General features: G+C 47.2%; 1 protein-coding gene across 1 annotated transcript; it reads left to right on the forward strand.

The window, feature by feature from the left end:
• The first annotated feature begins 3,250 nt into the window (after window positions 1-3,250).
• Serp2 (stress associated endoplasmic reticulum protein family member 2) lies at window positions 3,251-24,337 on the forward strand. Its single transcript, XM_057786301.1, is given in 4 exon segments — window positions 3,251-3,586; window positions 17,260-17,292; window positions 17,295-17,431; window positions 23,907-24,337. Coding segments are annotated over 4 exon segments (396 nt in total). The 5' UTR covers window positions 3,251-3,502; the 3' UTR covers window positions 24,049-24,337.
• Window positions 24,338-24,953: the final 616 nt, after the last annotated feature.

Below are 24,953 nucleotides of genomic sequence, written 5' to 3' on the forward strand. Positions count from 1 at the left end.
CCAGAGCGTCCGTCCGTACACTCCATGAACAACCTCCTGTGCTCTGCCACCCAGTGACTCAGTGAAATCCTTTTGGGATTCTATAAAGGCTTTATTATATTGATGTGGTTGATTGCACCATTGGCCATTGGTAACCAACCCCACTTGTGGTCCTTTTTCCTTCCCTGGAGGTTGGGAACAGGGCCAGAAATCCCAACTTTAATCATGCTTTGGTCTTCCTAGTGAACATTCTCCTTCTACAAGCTACCTAGGACCCCTCCAGCCCCAGGGTACTGGTTAGCAAACAAAAGGCTTTCTGATCACAGCAGGGACTCTGAGGCTGGAGAAGCTTGTTAGGAGGTCCAGTTAGAGCAATAATGTACTCTGCAATATCACACAGACAGACCTGCAAGAGTACATAAAAGTACAGGCACAGAGGTGCTTTATTGAGTGTTGCTCAACCAGTCAGCAAATCATTTAGTGAGGGGTGTTGGCAATAACCTCCCTGTACCACTGTTCGATGTTACTGTATGTTCGTATGAAGAGCGAAGTACAAAAACAGTGTATCGAGCAGCAACAGTGCTTTGGATACATTAAATGAGGAGACAGCATGGTCACAGAGGAGCGTGGCTCATTTGTCTTGGTGGGTTTGTCTTCTTTTTAAAGTAGGGTCTTCATATATAGCCCAGGCTGGCCCTAAACTAGAGATGCCCCTGTGTCAGCCTCCCAAATGTGAAAGCAGGCGTTCACCACCATACTTGGCTTCTGTTTGAATTTTTGAAGGGACCTCAAATAGGCAGATTGGCGATAGGTGATAGCTAGATGAATAATAGAATCCTAAGAAAGCAACTTAGGTGAGGGGAAATGGAAGACTTACGTTCCGTTGGCCTTTTCACTGTGAGCATGCCCTCTATAATCAAAACTAATTTAAAATGCCATAAAGTGAAAAATAAAGGAGTAAAATTGATTCCGAACAAGCAGAAAACAAAGAACAACAACAACAAAAAAAATAAGAATGTCTTGCTTGATAAGGTTGCCTCCTTGGCACTAAGAATATTCTGCTTCAAGTCCCAGAGGGGAAACTGCCTGCCTAAGGTCACTACCCTGAATGTCCCCAAGAGACTGGCCTCTGATCAGCTTTGGTGAGAATTTACCCTGATTCTTGCCCAATTACCGAAGTAACTGTAAGTTAGGCAGAAGCACCTTTGGGTCTCGTGCAATAGTCAGGCTCAGCAGGTGGCACCTACAAGGTAGAGACGGCCGATGTCCCCTTAATAAAAGCCAATGGTCCTTAAAAGCAGGGGCTAGAATGGGACAGACTCGAGTGGTCCTGTGATGATATTGACGGTTATGGAGCCAGTATCCTTTGAGCGAAAAGCAGGAACAAATGGTGCTAATGCCCCAGATGACTGGTTCTTGCTCTGGTTTCCAGAAAGCAACCCACTAACGGCCTCTACTGTGTGGAGGCCCAAAAATGTGAGCCTATTTCCACCTTGCCTGAAGGTCAGAGAGTTTTCCAAAAATGTGAGCCTATTTCCACCTTGCCTGAAGGTCAGAGAATTTTAGCGTGTTCAAAGTTGTTGACAACGAGTGTGGCTACCCACCTTCCTTGGTGTTTTGAACATTAAAATGGCCCACACAGGTAAATCCACTCCACCTTGACCTAGGTCAGAGAATTCAAGCGAACTTCTGCTCCTTCGTTTGAATTAAGAGGTTTGACCTAGCGAGTTGGCTGTTTTCTAGGGTAGGTCCAAAGGCCTCAACAACAGAATGCTTTTCTCAAGGATTAGTGGCTTGATGGCTCAAAGTATTGAAGCAAGTGACTGTTCTAGTTGTCCTTTGTATTATGTTAAAGCAGTTTTTTGTCTTCTTCCCCTTATTGTATTGCGGTATAAAAGTGCAGGGAAAATAAATGCTGGTGAATTCAGCATTCAGTATTCGCTGAGTTGTTATCTTATGCTATTATCCTATGTTTTAGTGATTTTGTTTTTCTTTCCTTTTTTTTTTTTTTTTTTTTGAGACAGGGTTTCTCTATAGGATTCTTTCTTATCTCTGTTTCTCCTACCTAACATTTTCCTAATCCTCCTGCCCCTAGCCTGGTAAGTGGTATACTTGTCAAAGCATGGGAAGCATGGTCCCCCAACACTACAGAAGCTTGGATGACAGGAGGGTGTGGGACAGGCAACCAGTTGATGGAAGGGTACCGACAAAAGAGCCATTCCTAACTTCCCGCCCACGTAGGAAATTCTGCTCATACCAGAGCCTATGGAAACTCAGCCGCGCCAGCGCCTGCAAGATAGAGTTAGGTTAGCCAAATCTGGTCTATGGAGCTCTTCTTCCCCACCCTGGGGTGCTACTACGCATCACCCTAACCCTGGATCATCACTTCCCACTTTCCCAATTCTTCCTTTGTTCCCCCCTTGCTCCAAAGAACTAACTCCAGGATTTTCAGTGTGGAAAGATGAGCGGTTAAGCCCCTCCTCCCCTTTCTACAGCTCAGCATCTGGAAAACGCCCGATGCTGTCTGAGAATTCATACTCAGTACCCCCTGGAGCAAGGGTGGCCGGAGAAGGTCCACGACGCCCCAAGGCCAAGGCAGTGTGGTGGGGATGGCGCAAGGGGTTCAAGCCTGGGCAACGCTTTGGCTATGGGCCGTGAGCACCAAATCGTCCTGTGCTGTAGGCTCACTACCACTAGATCCTCTAATGCGCCACTCTGCTGGTTCGCGGGCAGTCTTCCAGCGTAATGCCCACATCCTCTACCAAGGTGAGAAGGCCTGCTCTAACTCCATCCTCGAGACCCCTCGTCCACATCTGTCAGGGACTGGAAAGAGCCTTCCTAGTGAAGCTTCCTATGTCACAAAGGATCTCTTCGCGCAGTCCTGTAGAAGGTCCCTTAGTGGAGTTCCCTCAAACACCTAAAGGACGGGTTCCTTTGGACCGCAACAGCACTATCCAAACCTGGTCAGGTTCAGCTTGCCTTTGAGGCTCAGATCTCGGTACCTAGGGTCTAGCCTTCAGCCTGAAGCACCAGTGCCCCAATCATTGCCTAGCCTGGGAGGTTAGGTCACACAGTCGGGGGTCTCCAGGCCGGGTGTGGCTGCGTCCCCACTCCCCACGCACGCACAAACGCGGGGTGGCCGGAACCCTGTGCCCCGCAGCGTTCGATCTCAGAACCGAGACATCCTGGGCTAGGGTCCCCTTGGCTCGGTGCGTTGCGCTGTAGCAGTGCCCGCCTCCCGCTTCCCGCCTCCTGCCTCGGTGGCCGCGCAGGGTAGGTAGCTGGGGGGACCGGAAGGATGGCGAGGAAGTCGGAGAGGGTTTCCTGAGATGAGAGATTACTTCCGTCCGCGCGCTGGCCTCTCTTTGGAGCCGACTGGCTGGGGCTCGGGGAGCGGGGTGTGCGGGGCTCGGCCGCGCCTTGCCACCTGCAGCGCCCGGGCAGGCCGCGGGGACCTGCGACAGCGGCTCACCCCGGCCATCCTTGCAGGTGGGAGTCGAGAGCATCTCCAAGCGCCCAAGCCATGGTGGCCAAACAGCGGATCCGGATGGCTAACGAGAAGCACAGCAAAAACATCACCCAGAGGGGAAACGTAGCCAAAACCCTGGTAAGGCGTGGGCGGCGCCGGCCGGGCCGAGCTGGCAGGACCCGCGGGGCGGAGCGGGGCGGAGCGGGCGGGCCTCGGGCTCAATGCCAGGCCTCCCGGCCCCTCCTCCGGGGTCCCGCAGACTGGGGGACCCGGGCTGGGCTCTGGGGGCGCAGACTGCTCTGCTTTCTCATGGGCGGAGAGGGCTTCTGGTTGGTGGAGTCTACCCAGGAAAGAAATGGTCCATCGTCCTTGGAAAAGGCTTAAAGCTGAATCTTAGTGTCCAGAGAAGCCAACTGGGCTGGGAGCCTAGTAGGTGAATGTAATGAATGAATGGATGGATGGATGAACGAATGATAGAATGCTTCCAGACTCCGCCCCGGACTCTTCCCCACCCCCATACTAAGATCTCTCTCTCTCTCTCTCTCTCTCTCTCTCTCTCTCTCTCTCTCTCTCTCTCTCGTGTGTGTGTGTGTGTGTGTGTGTGTGTAAGATGATCTGTCTCTTCTCCCCATATATATTGAAAGGGCTTAAAAGTAGGGCGTGCGATTCCGACCCAATGTCTCCATCCTCCTCTTTCAAAATGAGGCCTCCGGCCTCCACCGGGCTAAAGCTTAAGTGTACCGGTGCTGTCTATGGCTCTCCCTACGGATTCGGCCTCTTTATGACGCCGTGACTGTAGAGAGTATCTTATTGCCAGGGCTTCCTTGCTCCCAGCACTGTGTACTACGGCTTTACTCCTGGAATTTTAAGTAAACTGTGTACCTTAGGTGCAGATATTTATTTCCTTCAGTAAACTAGGTGGTCTGCTGCAGAGAATGTCAGGCCTGTGACTTTGAACCATCCGAGGCTTGAGTGGGCTGCGCTGTTGCGGAGAGCTGGTTTTCAAAGGCGCCTGGAATCTATTATCCCATAAGATGAAGGGGAAGTCCAGCCCAAGCTTGGGGTTTGTCTGGAAACGCAGACTTGATGAGGCAATGCCTTTTAGCCAAAGACATTATGTTGGTTTGATTAACCGAGGGAAAAGCTGGGTGTGCAGTCATCACACCGGAATTCTTGCAAAACCAAGCAGAACTGTGGCGGAGAAGGCACAGCGTCAAGCTCCACTCAGACCTTTATACACAGCTCCAGGCTTAAGTAACCCTTCGAATTCTGTCTTTGGGGGAACTGGAGCGTTTAGCTGTGATTAGAGGGCACAAAATGCCAAGGCATCATGGAATGGGAACCATATTTTTACAGAGATGTTTACCCTATATGTTTTTATTGGGTGGGGGCAGGGAACCACTGCCCAAGCTGACGTTAAAAGCAGTTACTTTATGTTCCCAGGAGACCAGTTCTTCCTTCTCAAGGTGTCAGACTCATTTGCTGCCGTCGTGGAGATAAGTAGATACGGTTCTTTCTGATGAACTGAGGACTCGGAGTTCAGGTGTTCAGTGAATTCAGATGTGAGGGCAAAAGTAACAGCACAGGAACTAATTTGTGGGGCTGTTTTCTCCACCAGGCCTCTGCAGACTCGAGAAAACGTTACTGGTTCCAAAATGAAAATGAATGAGAATGCACTATGACTAGAACTAGTCGTCTGCAATTCAACTCAACTTTCCCTGGCTGCATTTAAATTATATTTGATGTGTGGTATAAGTGCGTTTGACCTGCCTCAATGGTGCCTGGGGCCTATGAGGACCTGCCTGTGATTGGCCAGACTATCGTTGTAATGAAAGATTTCCAGGCCCCAATAAATGTTTCTTTCCAGTTATTTCAGAAGGCTCTTTTGGTTAGCTATATTGTAAGTAGATCAGCATCCAAATAGAAAACAACATTTTTCTCTGTAAATGCTGAATCTTGTTTTTCTAAGTACAAGTCAAACATAGTTATACTTTGATAGAAGTAGCTTAGAAAGGTCAGCTAATTCCAGATAGACTTCAGTAAATGGGAACAGATTTGCAAGTTTCCATTGAAAATTCAAGCTCGTTGTTCAGAAGTCAACCTCCATCACTGTATACAGATGCCTATGTCTGTCATGATTAACTAATGGCTTTTGGACAAATCAGTGTTTTCCTCCCAGATAGATTGATACAAGAAACAGAAATGGAAGGACTGTTTGGAGATTGGAAAGTAGGGAATTCTTTCAGAGTGGAAGCAAGGTTTAAATTGCAGAGTTCTGAGCTGCCCTGCAAAGATTATATCAAAGAAGAAGACAGCCCCTCACAAATTGAGGCCTTGTGTTTGAGGTGATCCTGGTTCTTTACAGAATGGCTGTAGAACCATTCCCTTTGTCTTTTGCAGCAGTAGAATGGGGCTTATATACAATGAGGTTGTACAATGAAGTTGACACCCTTTCCAAAATAATTAAGACTCTCCAAAGGGAATGTACTGGCATCATGATCAACCATGTGCTCCAGGCTCTGAAAGTCCATGGCTAATCTCCATTCACTGGGGAGTGCCTTCCAAAAGGGTTTTGTGTTAAACACTTCAGGACATGCGATGATAATTTGTGTTTAACTGTAGGTATAAAATACGGGACTCCATATGGCATCCGTGGTAGCCCAGTGATTCATATAGAGGCTCCTGGATTCACTTATTGGCTTTGCTGGGAATACAGCTAAGATAAATCTCTTTAAAATGTGCCATGAGCCGCGCCAGCGGCAAAGCAGGGAACTAGGGCAGTGAAGTCTGAGAAGAGGCATGGGCGGGTAGATATCACACTCCGTTCAAGTGACTTTGTTTACAATCTCGGGTGTTTGCTAGATCTGAGCTTGACCTAGTCTTATGTGCTAAGGAGTGACAGGGTAAAGTTCTGTTGTGTGATTCGTAAAGACTTATTTGGTTCTTTTTTGTTCAAAAGCACCAGCCTGTTATATTGTGATTCCCCAGCACACATGCTGGTCAAGGCCAAAAAATGAATGACTTTAATCCTTAGTCAAAACTGAGCTGCTGTTGACTCACTGATCTCTACTTTGGCATCCAATAAGTGGGAAACAATGACCTACCCATTACTACCAATTACAAAGTATCACGTAGCTAGGCTGGTACACCGCTTTTCTAGAATGCAGGTAGTTCTGGTTTTGATCCCTAGCACCATATAAAACTGGGCGTGGTGATGCTCGGCTCTAACCCAACATTTGGGAGGTGAAAGGGGAGAAAAAGAGGGTCAGGTCATCATTGTCTACATAAGTTGTGAAGTTGTGAAGGTCAGCTCATCTTTGGCTGCCCATCAAATGCAAGGCCAGCTTGGACTAGAGGAAAGCCTGTGTCTACATAAATTAATAAAAAGACAATACTCTCTGTAGACTCACATCTTTCCTGACCTATGGAATCACGTTTAATGAAAGATGCATGCTCATTCATTCTTTAATGAACATTGATTATCTTCTTTAAGACTATGCCAGGTTTTACTATACATTGATGCTATTCATTTCTTCGAAGAAACTCATTGTCAGCCCTTACGTCTTTTGTCATGGAGAGATTCACCTTAAACATGTTTCCCTGGGAGTCAACAATTCCAAACTATAAAAAAAGTCAAGACATACAAATGGTCATACAGATGATTGATGAATCCGAGTGAGGTAGAGGGGGGCTAAGGATGTACTAGGTAGGTCGACACCTAACAAACTGTAGTCTGATCTATAAAATAATGAGAAATAACTAACTTTTTTTTCCAGTCCCGGGGACTAAGATCAGGGCCTTGTACATGATAAGCAAGTGTTCTACCACTGAGCTATGTAATGGAATACGGTTGTCCTGTGTGACCCATGCTGGCCTTGAACTTACTCCATAACCCAGACTACCCTCAGACTCACATCAGACTGCCTTAGCCACCTAATTGCAGAGGTTCTAGGTATGTGCCATCATGCTCATTAAATGGGGATCATTATTAAATATGGAATGTCAGTCATCAATAAATACAACACATTTTGTGTTTTTAATACAGTAAACTTTCTAGGAAAGCAAATCGAAGAGAGAATTTACTGTTTTGTTCAAAACTTTACTCAACCTTGCTCAACATGTCAGAAAATTACATCCTCAGTACGGTCGCATTCATTTTCCTCTTAAATACTGATACTATATACCCCCTAAACGTGTAGCTGTCAGATCTGCATAGACAGGAACATATTTCAGCCCGTACTTTGTAATATTGAGTATCTATTCCAATGTCCACAGCCCGTAATTGAAACCCACAGCGTGAGTTTGTGATTTAGTCCTCAACTTTACAGATTTACAGATCGCCTTCTCTACCATAGTAGGGTTCTTAACACTTCCAAGACCTAGCAGCACCCTGGAAATGTTTACTGAACCAATGAACCTAACCTTAACATTTCTATTTCCTTACAGAGGCCCCAAGAAGAGAAATATCCTGTTGGGCCATGGCTGTTGGCACTGTTTGTTTTTGTTGTCTGTGGCTCAGGTATGGTATTCCACTGGATTATAGCCCATGTTCTCCACTGTCCTGGAAAAACCATGCTTTATCCATAGCCTAAATACACAAAGAAGTATTGATTCGGGGTCCAAGTCCATCACTGCCTTAAACCCTAATCTTAATGGGTCTTCATTTAGAGACAGAGTTGATACACTATCAAATTATAGTCATAAAATGATTACAAGAAATTAAATGTGTTTTGTACATGCTGTGAAGTTCAGTTGAGTTGTTCTGTGCATACACAGCCTAAATAGAGCATTGGAGCTGAAGATGAAATAACCTGGCGGCTCAAGATAAACCCACATCCCAAAGACAGGGAGAGACCTTACGCCAGAGAACATTCCACAGAAAGGCCAAACAGAACAGACTTTTGAGCTAGCCACGGATATGGGTCACTTGCTACTTTGGGGTGGCAGTTCAGAGAGCTGTGTTTAAATCCTTGCGGTTACTATACACATATGCACAAGGGACACGAGCCAAGAAAAGAAGCATGCAATTCTCTTCAGTGCTGTTAGTGGGGCCTTGTCTGTGCTCCTGGTTCCCATGTACTAAGTTTATGCCATACTGATCAGTGGGGACGTAGCTTAGATTCAGGGGTCCCCATCCTCCTCTGTCACCTCAGTGTTTCTGTGGACAGGGAGCGCACGAAGCCTATACTGTAGGCAGTTGGCCACTTTGGAAAGACAACGTGGTTTAGTTTCTGAGATCTCATATAAAGCGCCATGATTTTATTTTCTTAATGGTTGTCAGTTATCTTTCCAAAGTGGCCAAGTTGACAAGCATGCAGAATAAGAGATTTTCTGACTTTATGGTCCACGTATGGTTGGTTCCTCGTCAGCACTGCGTCCATGGAGACAGTGTGCACAATTGCACGAGGCGCGGACTACTAATGCAGGACTTCCCACCGTGTGTGTATACTCACCTGGATTTCACAGTCTCTAATGTTCTGACTCTGATTTTTCACCTTTGGCATGTGCCAGCCTACACTGAAAAGTTATCTGTGCTCTTAAGCTTATGACTGTATGTGGACAGATGGGCTTGAACCTTGAGCTTTTATTATAATTATGCTCTCCCAGCTTTATGACCTCTGAACGTACATTATAGCTCCAAGTCACCGATGAAAGGTCTAGACTTGGAGAAAACAGCGGGGCAGCGTGAGGCAGCCTCCTTCACCTTGACTTTGAACCTCTGCACCTCGCAGTCTGGCTCTGTGCTGGGTTAGGAGCTCAGGACAGAGCTTGTGAGTGCTGGGGAAGGCACGGGGTAGTGGGAGGGCCGTGCAGTCTGGAGATAGCACACCACATTGACCACATTAGCTCAGCCATGTGGATAAGGGCCTTGCCCATCACATATGCTGAGGCGGGAGGGACCTCCCTGTGGTTGAGCTGAGTTTGAAACGGAGCATTCAAACAGATGGGGCGAGGGAGGTGGCTGCACAGGAGGGAACAGGGTATGCCATAGGCACAGAGGTGCCCCACAAGCCCGGTCACAGTGTCGTGCTGCTCTGTTGCCCAGGTCCTAAGTAAATGCTAGCTAATGCATGTGCATGTTTATTTCTTAGCATCAAGGTTTGTATAAGGACATTGTAGCCTTCCAGTGTGTGTGTCTGGGTGCAAGTCAGAGCATTCTGGTTGGGCTTCTTTTTCTCAAATCCATGCCCCTTACATAACTAGCACATTTCTACGACAGTCCTAGAGTTTAGGCATGTCTTAGGGACCAGGACTGTTGCCTATAAAGGCTCTGTTACCTTTTCTGTGAGTCCGTCTGGGGTGTGGACCCATAAGGACGCCCTAGAACTTTGAACCAAATGGCTCAGAGAATAAACCACCTTTTTTTTTTTCCTTTTTGGGGTGTGACAGACCTCCTTCATGCCAGACATTTTCCCATTATGCCACATACCCCGCCCTTCCACTATTTTTTTTTCTTTTCTTTCTTTCTTTCTTTCTTTCTTTCTTTCTTTCTTTCTTTCTTTCTTTCTTTCTTTCTTTCTTTATTCTTTCTTTCCCCCCCCTTCCCCACCTCCCGGCCCGGAGACAGGATTTCTTATGGAGCCTGTCCTGGAACTGCTCTGTAGACCAGGCTGGCCTCGAACTCACAGAGATCCACCCGCCTCTGCCTCCCGAGTGCTGGGTTTAAAGGCGTGCGCCACCACCGCCCGGCTCCTTCCACCGTTCTTATGGCACCTCATTCAGTCTCTCTAGTTAGACCGTTTTGCTACTCCGGGCAGGTGAGCTCTGGAAGCTGAGACGCCTTGCTTTTTCTGCCCCCTCTTCATGTGCTGTCATCGTCCCCCGCCCCCCCAGCATCAGAGTGTCGGGCTCATCTGTTTTCAAGCCACAGCTAAAAATAGCGCACGCATCACCTACCCCCTCCCCACTTCTCCTTTTAACAGCTGTAGCTTTTTTTTTTTTTTTTTTTGGTTTTTCGAGACAGGGTTTCTCTGTAGCTTTGGAACCTGTCCTGGAACTCCCTTTGTAGACCAGGCTGGCCTCGAACTCACAGAGATCCGCCTGCCTCTGCCTCCCAAGTGCTGGGATTAAAGGCGTGTGCCACCACCGCCCGGCTGTAGCATTGTTTTTACACACCTCGGCTCAAGTCGGCCACTGTCCTCACAGAGTTGTGCAACCCCTCCCAGTCCGTCCTTGGTGACTACCCTTCCATCTTCGCTCACGTCCCTTTCTAAACAGAACGCATCATGAAAAACACAATCGCGCCAGCTCGCCAGGATGAGGGCGTTCATCTTGCAGAACCTTTCCCGCTATTGGCTTTCTCCCCTTTTAGGGTCCTGGGCTACAGCTCCCAGCCCTCTTTTCTCTCCATTTGAAAAGATGTGATTTTGTCATCTCTCGCCCATGTATTGCTCCTCTCCTTTAGAGACGAGCCTTCCTATGGCACTTCCTCATCCCTAGGGAGTCTGGCCAGTGCTCCCATTCTAAAATCCAGCACGGCGGAGATGTTCCCCTTTCTGTCTCACTGCAGCATAGACAAATGCATCTCCTGCTGCTCTTGCCTGCCATGCTCATGCACTGGAGCTCTGCGAAGGAGCCCCACACCTCTGCACCCTCTCTCCCTCCTCCGTCTCTTCTTTGAACATGATATACCTTCTAGTGTAGGTAAAAGCTGTGTCCCACCAAGTTCCCTCGATAGCGTACAGGTCTTCCTACCATCTGTGAGCTCATGTATTGAGTTTCTCTCATTTTGTGGATTTTCATGCAGACACCGGGGACAAGGCAACATCTCGTATGAATAAAGATATTGATCATCTGCCCTAATCTCTTGAAAGTCCCAAGGCTTTCAGTCCCTTATTTTGTTAGCCTACTTTCCTAGATGGAGATTGGTTGAGCAAAGTGTCCTTTTTAGAAATAGTGTCAGCGTACTGATGGTAAGTAAATATTCGGGTCAGGCAAGTAGTAGGAAACACGCATTTTCTTTCTTTCTTTTTTTCTTCTCACTGTAGTCTCAGAGAGAATTAGGGCTGTCCGGGAGCTAGCATTTGAACATGTGCGTGTATACTAGTCACTCTTGCTCCATTGTATGGGAAAGCTGGTGAACAAATCTCTGAAAGTTCCATGCTGCTTCCCAGTGTTCCCTCCTCTGGCCTTCCTCGTTTGGTGCATTTGCCCTTTCTGGAGTCTTCATCCAAAGGCTTCAGCACAGACCCACATCCAGGAAATGCCATCCCTGAGGAGTCAGGGGGAGCAGCAGGCCCCCCTGCTCTGGCTTCTGGCCGAGGTAGTGGGCTATACCCCCTAACAATTACCCCGAAGAAAGGCAAGTGTGGGGGTTGCCGACGTGCACCTGCAGAACAAGTAAATCTCCATTTTCTGAGACTGCAAAAGGTGCCTTGAGCAAGGGCCTTCTCAACAGCCCAATAAGAGGCCTCAGAGAAGAGGGTAGATCTGCCGGATATGACGGTTCAAAGCCTGGATATTCTGGTAGGCAAATGAAGGACACTGGACAAGTTAGTACTGTCTCCATGTTGCTCCTCCTCCTTCTTCTTCTTCCTCCTTCTTTTCCTCCTCTTTATTATGTGTACAGTGTTCTGCATGTCAGAAGAAGGCATCAGATTGCATTATAGATTGTGAGTCACCATGTGGTTGCTGGGAATTGAACTCAGGACCTCCAGAAGAACTGTGAGTGCTCTGAGCCATCTCTGCAGCCCCGTGCTACTTTTCTTGTTGAGAAAATGGAGATAAGAGCCGGGTGTGACGGTACAGGCCTGTTATTCCAGCACTTTACTCAAAGAGGCTGAGGCAGGAAGATCATGCGTTTGAGGCTCATCTGGAGTATGGAGCAAAATTCTGACTCAAAGTGGGGGTGGGGAGAAGCAGTCTACCACAGGTGTTGAATGATTCCGGGTATCTGGCCCATCACAAGCACAAACCTACCATTATCCATCACAAATACCCGCACCCTGTAGAAAATGTCAGTCCAGCTGTGGGATGCTCAGGCTCGCATCCCTCCTCCCAGGCTGTGTATCTAATTGGCAGACCCAACCTTCCATTCTTCATCTATCAAAACCATCAGCCAGCGTGCCTGCCTGTCTCTTGCCTCAGAGGGTGAATGAGAGCCATTCTAGGCTATCCCTGTTTCCTCATGTGATAACATGAGCACCACTCCCACCCAAGAGGAAGGAAGTACCACTGTATGGACCAGCCTCGGAGAATAGTGGTTTATGCTTCAAATTTAGCATAAAAAGCAGTGTGTTTCATTTCCTTAAAGCAGTGCTAACACACTCCCCATTTTGTGTCCTTTTCCTTGTGAAATTCACAACCCTGGGAATCATGTGTTATTTTGTGACTACTGATGTCCAGCAGGGCCGTCTCTGGACCATTTCTTGTTAAATTGAATGCTGCAGTGAGCTTTATTTTTTTTATTAATATTACATAGATTATGTCTGAAATGGAAAATCGAATACCTGCTCTTAGCCTGGGATTCGGAAGTTCTTGAACCTGCTGGACTGGCTGGATTTGTTTCTCTCTACTTGATCTCTTCAGATCCAGCCCCCTATTGAAGCCTAAGGAACTCAAGTGCCCTGCAGGAGCTTGTGCCCCCCTCCCTTGCCCGCTTTTTATCTTATATTTTTTCAAGCAATGAGGCCTCTTTGTAGATAAGCATCTCCTGGAACACTCAGTCTTGGCTTTTCAAATCGCCTCCACTGGAGAAAGGCTCACGGCGTCCTCAGAGGACTGCTGGGTGTTTTATCTCAGGACTCAGAGACAAGCATCATCCGGAATGTCTGTCTGTGACTGGTCCCTGCAGAGATACTGTCACACAGACACTCCAGCTGCTGTCTGCTGCCTCCTCAAGCCTCTTGCCGACATGCAGACTTGATGCCAATCCCCAGACCACTGACGGATCTCGTTGGGACTATTTGTGCATCAAACTATAATCCCCTGGTTCCTCCTCCTCCTCTTCCTCGTTGATTGGTGTTTTTATTTTTGTGATGCTGGAGACTGAACCAGGGCCTCTACACGTGTAAGGGAAACACTACCGTTAGGCTACACTCCCAACCCTCAGCTCTTTAAAACTTTTTTTTTTTTGGTTTTTCGAGACAGGGTTTCTCTGTAGCTTTGGTACCCGACCCGGAACTAGCTCTGTAGACCAGGCTGGCCTCGAACTCCCAGAGATCTGCCTGCCTCTGCCTCCCGAGTGCTGGGATTAAAGGCGTGCGCCACCACCGCCCGGCAAAACTTTTTTTTTTAAAAAAATGATTATTAGACAGTAGGTAGCAATTGATTAGTGATGTCTGCTATGACCATGCCGTGGTCACCAGAGCTCAATCCTCATCTTTGTTATCCCTGAACTAAGCTTCCTATAGTATTCACATTGAACAAAATAACAAAATAACTTTGTTCAATGCTTCCCACTGTCTTTCTTGACCAGATGTCTCCTAAACATTCGGTCTTTTCTTAATATGCTCTCTGGGCAATTTTTAAATTTAGATTTAGCACGTGCCTGCTTCTAGTGGTCTTACAGTATGACTTCCCTCTCCTGAACCCAATGGCAAAGAGCAGCGATCTGAGGCATTCTCCTTGTGGCGGAGATGTTGCCTGTTCCATCCCCAGTTAGACCAGCTGAGATCAGTGGAACCATTTAATCCCCAGCATCCTTTGCTTCTCTGCCAGAACCTCTTAAATCCCAGTCACACCCCAGTTCCTTCGCAGGCTGTTTTTCCCTTGTGTATTCCCAATTTCAATTTTATTTCTCCTCTCTGGTAAACCTTAATACTGATTTCCTAATTAGAAGTTGAGAGTTTTAAGGGCTCCCAAAGCTTGGGCATTCTTGAGCTTCCCCATCAAAGGGAATTTGTAGTGGACAGGATTAATCCATCACCATTATTTCCTCCATAATTTTCTGTATTGTATGAATTTGCCATGAGTGTGTAGTTTATAATCAGAACATTTTCTGAGAACAAAACCCTGGATGACTGCTTTTTAGCCCTATTTCCTTTGGAAGGCCAAGGATTTCTGCTAAAAGCCTAATAAATTAAAGGGCAACTGTTGTACTTGAAGTAGTGGTGTGTCTATGTGTGTGTTTATTGTGTACACGTGTGTTAGTCAATGCATAGGTTTCTACATGTAAGACGTTAGGTTCTGTGTCTGTGCTTACATATGCATTTGTGTATCTATGTGTTTATATATGTGCTAATATTCTGTGATGATGTGTAGGTTTCTATATGTGTGTATTTATATATACACAAATGTATCTCTGTATCCATGTGTTTACATGTATATAGGTTTATTGATGTGTATATTTATATATGTTTGTGTGTTGTGTATATTTGTGTGTTTCTATGTTTCTATGTGTTTGTGTTTTATGTTTGTGTGTCCATGTATATATTTGCTATATGGGCTGCTTATATGTATGCTCATGCATATGTTTAGATTTCTATGTGTTTGTGAATGAATGCGAAGTCATATGTGTTGTGTGTGTCTGTGTATATGTCTGTGTGCATGTGTGTAAGTTGTGTGTCTGTGTATGTGGGGGATAGGGTGTGTATTAAGGAAAGTGTCTGTGCATATATGTGTCTATATGTACTGTGTATTTGTATGAACATATTTATGAATGTATATGTGTGAATATGTATGTATGTCAGTGTGTATGTGCTTATGTGTAGCCTGTATGTATTTGTATGTATGTGAATGTATCTGTGTGTGTATCTATCTTTTTGTGTGTGTGTGTGTGTTTGTTATCTATATGTGTCTAAGTATCTTATGTGTGAATGTGTTTGTATGTATGTATCTGTGTGTGTATGTATCTCTATGTCTGTGTGTTTGTATGTTTCTATGTTTTTATCTCTCTGTGTGTATAGGCCTATTGCCCTGTGTTGCTAGATTTTCTGACTCTTTTATCTACATGTGGAAAGCAGCAGCCATCTTGGCTCACTAAATCGTCAACTGGATCTGGCCTCTCACTCCAGAGTTAAGGCTTTGAGCAGAGTCTGCTCTGTTTGCTTGGCACCATGCAGCCTGCCAGCTCCCCTGTTTCTGGGTGGGGACCTGGCTTTTGTTGGTCAATTGACAGACTGCACTCTCCTGCACTCCCTGGGGACTCTACCTGGGGAGCTGGGGATGAGGACAGAGATAGCATGTCACAGGCAGGTTCTCTTTCAGGACAGCCTTTTTAGACCTGATGTTCTTGGCAGGGCCTGAACTCTTCCCCACGCCCAGACTCCAGTGTCAGATAGTCCAGCTCTGTCCCTGGGTAAATGCCGTGGGACATCTATTTCCAGTAGGGTCACATCCTGACCTTCCTTAAGGCTGGCCTTTTACGTTCAGAATGCTATGGGGGAGGGAAAAAACTGAGTCATGAATAGGCCAGAGACGTGTGGAAGGACAGAGAACATCTCCCCTTAGTGTCTTCTACCCTGTGTTCCCTGTGTGACCCTCGTGTGGTCACCAGCTTTGTGGTGACATGTCTTTGAACCCAAGGCTCAGTCACCCAAACAGGACCTTTTGCAACAGCTAAGGCCACTGTGAGAGGCTGCTGTTCACTGAGCCCTTCCAGGAACACAAGGAGAAGGTGTGCATTTTAGAGTGTGTTGTTTGCAAACCACCAAGTGGACAGAGTTAGCTCAGTGGCTGAGAGTTCCAACACCAAACCCAGCCTCTACCGAAACCTGGGCCTGCCACCTGCTTCCCAGCTATGTGGCCGTGTCCAAGTTACTGATGTCAGCTCTAAGCCTCGCGTCTTCCATTGCTAAAGAGGATGGGACTGGTTCTGAACTCACAATCCTCATGATAGCTCCTCCTGACAATTGACATTTAACATACAAAATGCTCAGTGACTTTGTGTTTCTTCTTATTATTGTAATTATGCACCTGGCTCTTCTTCATGGGGCCTCCCTGCACCTCCCCAGTTAGGCTGTGACCGAAGTTGTAAATGCTTACACCTTTTTAGTAGCAATACTTCATGCTGGTGCAGACATGCATTGTGGAGGGCGGGGCTCTGATCTAGCAAACACCAGCCCCTTCTTGATCAGCTGCCTCTAATCTAACAGAGAAGCTGGGGACAGAGGGAACCTATTCTCTGCTTCTAGAAGGAACACATTATGATCTAGCCCGCGGGGTGAGAGCGACGTCTCTTCCTACTGTTTCGCTTACCGTGTCCCGGACTCATTGTAATGCCGGGCCCTGTACATTTTATCTCCCAACCACACAGCCCTACAAGCCCTCCCTACAAGGAGGCTACTACACCCCTTTTCCAGACCATAAAACTGTCACACATGGAGAAACCCAGCTAGAAGTTCATATCTAAAAACCGAGATAACTAGTTCCCAAATCTAGCTTTTCAAGACCCCACGCCCACGTGATCCTGTGGTCTAACGGTTAGTGCTCCGGGCTCCAGGGCTCAAACCCTATCTGCTTTCTCTTGCCCCACATTCTCTCTCAAACGATTTTCCTAAAAACACTATGGAACAAAATTTTCTAACTTTAGGCCTTGGGTATGCCTGCATTGAAAACAGTTCCAGCTAAAGTATCCTCTGGATTCTAAACATCTAACCATCTGTGCCAAATGGAAAGATCTTTCTACCAGCTGCTCTTTCATTGGTTCCCCAAACACAGACTGATCTTTCATTGGTTCCCCAGACACAGACTGATCTTTCATTGGTTCCCCAGACACAGACTGATCTTTCATTGGTTCCCCAGACACAGACTGATCTTTCATTGGTTCCCCAGACACAGATTGATCTTTCATTGGCTCCCCAATGTTCCACTCCCCTCCCTCTCTCCTAGAAACATGTTCCAGGATAGACTTGAATTCACCATGTTTGCAGGTTGACCACATAGATACTGGCATTTCCTGGAGACTGGCAGAACATTCTGGAAACTGCCCCCAGAGGGAGTCACCCCAGAGACCATCCTGAGGTGCGTGAGAACCGGACAGCCCCAGAGGACCAAGATGGACGGTCTGGAGGAGACATCTCAGCAGCCATCAGCTCTCCCAAGGTGACCTGTGACACTCTTGTCAGTGTGCCCCTGCGTGGGGTCTCTTTCTGGGAAGACATCCCACTCTTTGTTAGTGACACCTGCTTTTCAACATCTTCTTGTCCTAACTGATCTGGCATCTCTAGCCTTTCTTCTCTGGGACAACCCGTGGGAAACAGAACCTTGCTTGTGTCTTTGTGATTCTCCCTCCAAGAGCTTCCTGGGTCGCCTTTGCTGGGTTTTGTCTCCTGATGCTTCTGCCAGGGGACCCGTGCTTTTCTTTAACCAACCTTTTTCCATCTTTCTCTTCGTAAAAAGTAAAGTTCAATTTCTGCCATTATCTTATCTGCCTAAAGGATATTGAACTGGCCTGCCTTGATCTCTTCTCTAACAACTCTTCTTGATCTCTTATCGTGAAGAATTTATGTATGGTAAAAGTGGCCTCAAGCCTTCTATTGGAGCCGATTCCCAGCTTCTGTCATTTTCCTATGAAACACAACCCAGAGATGCACGTGTAGTCATGGTTACAACTACATCTAGGCTGGGCCCACTTCTTAGCTGTTTCAATAGTAAAGTTGTAACCATGAATGTGCGTGACTCCCGTGTGCTCACAAACAATTTATAGCCGCACCAGAAGTGGAGAGGGGTTCTTCTTTCACCATATCCTCACCAACATCTGTTGTTGTTCTATCCCACCACCACCACCATAGCCATTCTGACTGGAGGAAGACAGACTCCCAAAGCAGTTTTGATTTGCAATACCTTAATGGCCAAGGATACTGATTATTAAAAAAAAAAAAAAAAAAAAAAAAAAGGTTTAAGAACTGTCGTTTGGACGGTGGTGGCGCACACCTTTTGTCCCAGCACTTGGGAGGCAGAGGCCCATGAATCGCTGTGAGTTCAAGGCCAGCCTGGTCTAACGAGCGAGTTCCAGGACAGGCACCAAAGCTGCACAGAGAAACTCTGTCTCAAAAAACAAAAAAAAACAAAAAACTGTCTGTTTAGTTCATTAGCTGATTTATTCACTGGGGGTAGGGTTTTTGTTGTTTTTTATTTGTTGAATGGGGATTTGATTTTTCTTGCATCTGTGTTTCAATACGTTCTCAGAAGATCATGGCATACAGTCATGGTTAAGATTATCTGCTTGAGGTGCCAAAGACATTCTTTCTGAGGAAATACCTTTGGAGCTTACAAGAGAAAGCGGGCCATGTGGCAGGAGAGGGCACGTATGTCAGATAAAGAATGGCCTGGGATAAAGCCTTAGGTTGAGCCAGGGAGTTTTGGAAATCATTGAAGGAGTTTCTGGGTGAGGGGAAGAATTTTCCAGGCACCAGATTCTGCAGGTCATGGTAGCCCTTGAGAATTTAGTAACAAGTCGTTCCTGGTTTGCTTTAACCAGGGGATAATCTCATCTGGTCTACTTTTGGTTAAAGGCCAAATCTGAGTTTCTTGTAGGAGAGGGATTGAAGAAGAGCCTGAGTAGAGCAGTTGGAAGTCATTGCAAAGGTCAGGAAACTTGAGCTAGGGTGGTATCTGGAGACAGAAGACTACATATCCCAAGATTCCACAGGAATCAGTTACAAGGTTATGGACAACACTAGCGTTCTGTGTTTACATGGAGGATGGAGGTGATGTCACGGGTGATGCTAGAGTTCTGTGTTTACATGGAAGATAGGGGTGATGTCATGGACAATACTAAAGTTCCGTGTTTACATGGAAGATGGAAGGTGACGTCACGGGTGACGCTAGAGTTCCGTGTTTACATGGAGGATGGAGGTGATGTCACGGGTGATGCTAGAGTTCCGTGTTTACATGGAAGATGGAGGTGACTTCATGGGTGACGCTAGAGTTCCGTGTTTACATGGAGGATGGAGGTGACATCACGGGTAATGCTAGAGTTCCGTGTTTACATGGAGGATGGAGGTGACTTCATGGGTGACGCTAGAGTTCTGTGTTTACATGAAGGGTGGAAGGTGATGTCATGGGTGACAGTAGAGTTCCGTGTTTACATGGAAGATGGAGGTGATGTCACCAATTTTTGTCAGTGGAAGGCAGAATGAGAAGATGAGAAGCCCGACAGTAATCAGATGACAGACAGTGAAGATCTGCTGCTCCAAACAGTCAGGGACGGAGAGTTCCACTGTGAGTGCTCACCAGCACCTCTGTGGGCTAGGACAGGTGACCTCCATGGAGAGAATATAATGAGGAGACACAAATCACTGAGCAGTGCTCAATCTCAGTGCGTGGTGGAGGAAGATCACCCCTTAAACACTGTGAGAGGAGAGAGCCCAGAAGAAGAAACAAAGAGGCCACAACATCCCAAAGGCCAAAAGGGGAGCACTCCAGATGAGAGCATCCAGTGGTAAGGAGGAGGGAAGTGAGACAAAGGGTTGAGGGACGTCTGCCACACTAAGTGACACAGAGGTCACTTGTGATGTCAGCAGAATATGCTTCAGTGGAGAGAGAAGGTAGAATGAAAGGGTTGAGATGGGACTGTGAGGTAAGAACACGAGGAGAATGGCTGTGAGCAGCTCCTCAGAGATGAGAGCCAGCCGTATGGAGATAGAACAGCAGACACATTGAAGCTTGAGTTGGTTGGAAGAGGGAGGGTGAAAAACCTTGAGCTGTGACCACCCAAGGTCTCTGAGGGTCAAGATCCCCAGTCACACAGGGGCAGGGGCAGAGTCTATTCACTCCGGCAGTTCCTGCTGCAGAGACTTCCCTGGGCCTCTGTTTGTGCCCCACCCAGGACCTAGCAGCTGGCCCAGAACGGCCACCTTCCTGTCCTTTCTTGGCATCTCTCTTCCCCCCTGTCTAGTCTGCCCTCAGCCCCTCTCCTGCAGCCCGTTCAGCTGTTTTCTCAGCTTTGTTCACCCACTGTTAAGTTATTAACTTGTCAGAGTCTAGACTCCCTGCTTCCCTTCTCTCTTTGATCTCTCTGCTGGCTCCTTTCCTGTTTGCAGCATGGAAAGTCGGCATTTAGAGGGTTGGGGTCACCATGCAGGTCAGCATCGGCAGGCACACAGAATTGCAGGCAAAATAATTGGTATAAAATGTAGAAAACCTCTCGAAGACACTGATACGACCGGAAAAGGGATAATAAGCGTTCCCGTCGCTCCAGCCTTAGATGTGAACTTGAAACAGACTTCAGCCATTTCTCCAGAGGGAGTCGTTCTGTGCACAAATTAAAAGTAGTAAATACTTTGTATGCTAATTCACGACTTCAGTTAGGGTCAGATACTATGACTATTTTCAAAGAACACTCAAATAGGCTAATTGTTTGACATAGGCTTTGCCCCTCTGAGGCTTACCACGTTTGTCCAAGATGCCTTAGACTAACAGCAGTTCTGTAAGGAGAATCGAACCGCTTTATCCTGATCTAGAACTTCTAAAGCCCCAAATCAACTTAATATAAAATGTGATAGATGAAGACTTAGCCCATATCTTATTCAGTGGCCTTCGGCCCACTGATCCTCAGATGAGATTAAGGAAAAGGTAACTTTTGGGGGGGCATTAACCATGGGCAGGTAGATTTGACACATGGCACCATATTTATTACTGGGAATCCATGGTTTTACAAACAGAGAACGTCTAACTTAGAACTGTAATTCCCCAAAGTTCACACTTTATCAGGATGCAGATGACATGGGAGTGTTAACTTTCATGGGCATACATGGGCAAGCCGTGGTCACTGTGGTAATCCATAATATGGGTCCATTGTCTAACCCAAAAATTTGAAACCCAAAATGTTCCCAAATCTCAAAGATTGGAGTGCTGACATGATCCCACCAACGGTAAATTCTTCATTTGGCCTCATGAAATGAGTGGGCCATAGACAACATTGAGGGGCACTAAAAAAACAACTGTACAAAACAATTCTTTAGGGACTGGAAAGCTGGCTCAGAGCCCCTTAACCCACTTCCCAGCATCCACATCAGGCAACTCACAACCACCTGTAGCTCCAGCTCCAGGGTCCCTCTTCTGGCCTCCAAGGGAACCAACATAAACACGCTATACATACTGGTGAGCAGGTACATACGCACACACACTCACACACACACATACACACACACACAGATGTTTTTAAAACAGAAGTCTTCAAGCTAGATATAATGCTAGATATAAATGAAACATACATGAATTTCATGTTTGGACTTGGGTCTCATTCCCAGAGCAGCACATTGTGTATGTATAAACAAGCTCAAAGCAAAAAAAAAAAAAAAAAAAAAAAAAGAAAGAAAACTATCTAAACTCTGGACCCTGTCTGGTCCCGTTCTGTTTCAGTGACTGCAGTAGGCATGACATACGGTGTGCACTGTGTTTTCTGTGTGAGAAGTCCTCATACGTGCCTGTGACGGCACTGTTAACCCTGATGGGTACTTGCCTCCCAGAGGAGAAGAGGGACTAGCCTGAGAGACGCTAAATTATGTGTCCACTCACGACAGCTGTGAGTCAACCCGTTCCACCGTAATCGAACCTGCTGCTCTTTATAAAACCAACACGCTTGAGATGATCAGGGGTGACCCTGAGCCCAGAACGTGACAGATGTGCATGTATGTTTTCCCTCACGTGACTGAGCATGTAACTCCCTACTGAGTCAGAATGCCGACTGCTTCTTTAACCTGCAGCTCTTGCCAGGCTTGCTCGGGAGGACAGAAACATTAGGTAGTTTCCCGCATTTGTAAGTTCTGGTAGGAAACGTTCCCATCAAGAGCCAGCCAAGGGCCCAAAGCCAGCCAGGAGAATCTGTGAGCAGAGCCAGGATTAAATATCCTAAGCTGCTGAACTGACTCCTTTGCCGATCCCAATAGTCTTTGCTGGCATTGGCCCACAGCAGTAATCACGGTGCCTATGAGTGCAGTGACACCAGCGATGTGACCAGAGGCAACAGTGAGGAGACAAGACGATAAGAACTGGACCGAGATGTGCAGGTGGTAAAAACGCTGTGCCGCCCATAACGATGCCATAGCAAAGGACCGTTAGCTGTTGCTTTTCTTAGTGATACGTGTGTTCACTGGACATTCATGAAGAGATAATGTCATGTCGTGATTAGGTTTCCCGCTTCAGGAATACAAGGATACATATAAATGTGTGCATGTATGTATACACACACACACACACACATATATATATATATATACATACATACAGTATCTCTATAGAAAAACTTCCCCCCGTCACAGAAAAAGAATGCGTTAGCATTTTATCTTCAAATCCAGCCATTCAAGGAAGGTTTCCCAGGGCCCTCTGTGGCCTTTCTGTCTGTCTCTAAGCAGTTCCTGTAGGCGTCACAGTGTTGAATGTCCCTACTGCAAACCCCTGAGATCTGGAATTCTTTAAAAGCTCGACCTTTTGATGATGGTGTCAGGCCACAAGTGGAATGTTCAACACCATGAAACTTTGCTTCATGCATGAACTTAGTAAAAATGTTGTGAAAAGTTACCTTTAGGCTGTAAATTGCATATGGGACATAAAGTTCATGGTGAGGTGTGGGGCCCATTCCTAAGAAATCTCACAGTATATATGCAGATATTCCAAAATCCAAAAGAGGACCCCAAAATCAACACTCTGGGCTCAAGCGTTTGGATAAGAGCTATTCAGCCTGCAGGTGCCCAGTCCCATGAGGTTTTCTCGGGGTTCCTGAGAGCCCAGCGTGGGAAGGGGACTTTCCTGGGTATTTCCCCGGATGGCTTTGTGCAGAGAATGGGTGAGATTCCTGCCAGTTCCATGTTTATTCTGCCTTTATCAGTGATTCAACAAGGTGATCCCCAGCCTCCCTGACGCACACAAAGGACCTTCTTTCCCCAAAAGTCAATAACTAGAACCAGGCTAGGCATTGCTTAACTAATTGTCTCCAGGTATGCCAACTACCCAGGAGCTCTCTGTGGGCTTCAGGCTCTTTCTACCCTGCTCCACATCCCGCCAGCCCAGCTAATGAAAGGTGGAGCCCTAAACTCGTCAGTGTTGCCCACAGAGACACAGTGGGTTTCGAGTCACTAGGAAATTGAACGACAGATGTGTTCAGGGTCATGGGCAGCAGAGGCCAGCCCTGTGTGTGTGCTCTGAACACCTGGCCGGCCTTCCCCCAGAGAACTGGTTGTTTCACAGGTCATGGCCGTTTTGAACAGGCAGGTTCACTGACTTGCTTAATGCATTCAGTTTCTGCACGAAGGCCCACATCTCATCCCCGCAGAACAAAGATGGGGAAGGAGGCCAAGGCTATCTCCCATGCCTCGGGGTTTTCTGGCTGCAGCTCCTGGTGGAATTAGCAGAAGTTATTAATCCCAGAGGCATCCATCAGCAGCCAGAGCCAGGCTGTCTTTCTGAAAGAAACTCACTGACCCCTTGTTAACGTAACCTCTCGTTAGGAAGTATCTAATCAGCTCGGAGCCAGCCAGTGAGGGGCAGGGTCAACAGAAGTGGGGTGCTGGGTGGGTTGGGTTTCCAGCGTTCAGCTGTCTGGTATCTGAGCCATCTGTTTTCTTTCCTCTCCCAGCTATCTTCCAGATCATACAGAGCATAAGGATGGGCATGTGAGGAGGCCAGAGGGTTGGATGCTGCTGCCCTTCTGCTGGCAGGTGGAGGACCACGGAGACCTTCAGCGGGTCTATAGCAAGCAAACTAGCCACGGGCAATAGAAAGGAGGTCCCCTGTTGTTCCCTCCCACTCCATGGTGGAGGTCCGGCCAAATTGCCTTCTCACAGGACATCTCCCTGCATCCGTGTCCTCCAGTGGAAAGGGCTCTGCTCTCGTTGGCCCATTGGAAGCAGTGTGGGGGGTCGGCAGCCGCACTGTCTGCCCGGTTCCCCGCGTTTCACTGTGGTGTGCATGTGGCCCTCTGGGCGACCGCCCATTTACATCCTGCCAATACAGTCTGTCCTCTGTCGGGAATTGGTTTTACAAATAAATGTCTTCATTCAACCTTAATACGGCGGCGTGTGAGTTACAGAGCAAAAGTAAACAGAGCTCAAGATGGGCGGGGCCGGTAAGAGCGTGGTTATATAATGGGGCACCAGAGCGGGATTTGCTGAATCCCCCATCCAGACGTCTCACCGTTGCCTGAATGCAGCTGTAGGCAATTCTGGTGGTCTTGCTTTTTGTCGCACACTTGTGTGTAGTGTGGGGTGTGTGTGTGTGTGTGTGTGTGTGTGAGAGAGTGAGAGAGAGAGAGAGAGAGAGAGAGAGAGAGAGAGAGAGAGAGAGAGAGTTTGAATATGTATTTATCCCTTATTTAGGTTTTGATGTTCTTTTCCTCCTTCAGTCCAGAAACGGCGCCTATACTGTGACAGTCTGATTAGCCGTTATCTCCCCATGGTCTGCTGGGGAGCAGGGCAGACCAGATGTCTCAGGCCTCTTGGTGAAAACCACCTCTACCCCAGGGCCCAGCGGCTGACTCCAGAGCCCTGACGTGCTCTCTGGGTGGGCAGGAGGACCTCCTCTACCTCCCAGCTTTATCATGGCTTCTTAAGGCACAGTGTCACAGGACGGAGTTCCAGAAACAGCCCCAGAGGTCTTAGGTGGGATTAAGGATAGCTATACACAA

The sequence above is a fragment of the Chionomys nivalis genome, chromosome 12 (assembly GCF_950005125.1).
Source record: "Chionomys nivalis chromosome 12, mChiNiv1.1, whole genome shotgun sequence".
Lineage (NCBI taxonomy): Eukaryota > Metazoa > Chordata > Mammalia > Rodentia > Cricetidae > Chionomys > Chionomys nivalis.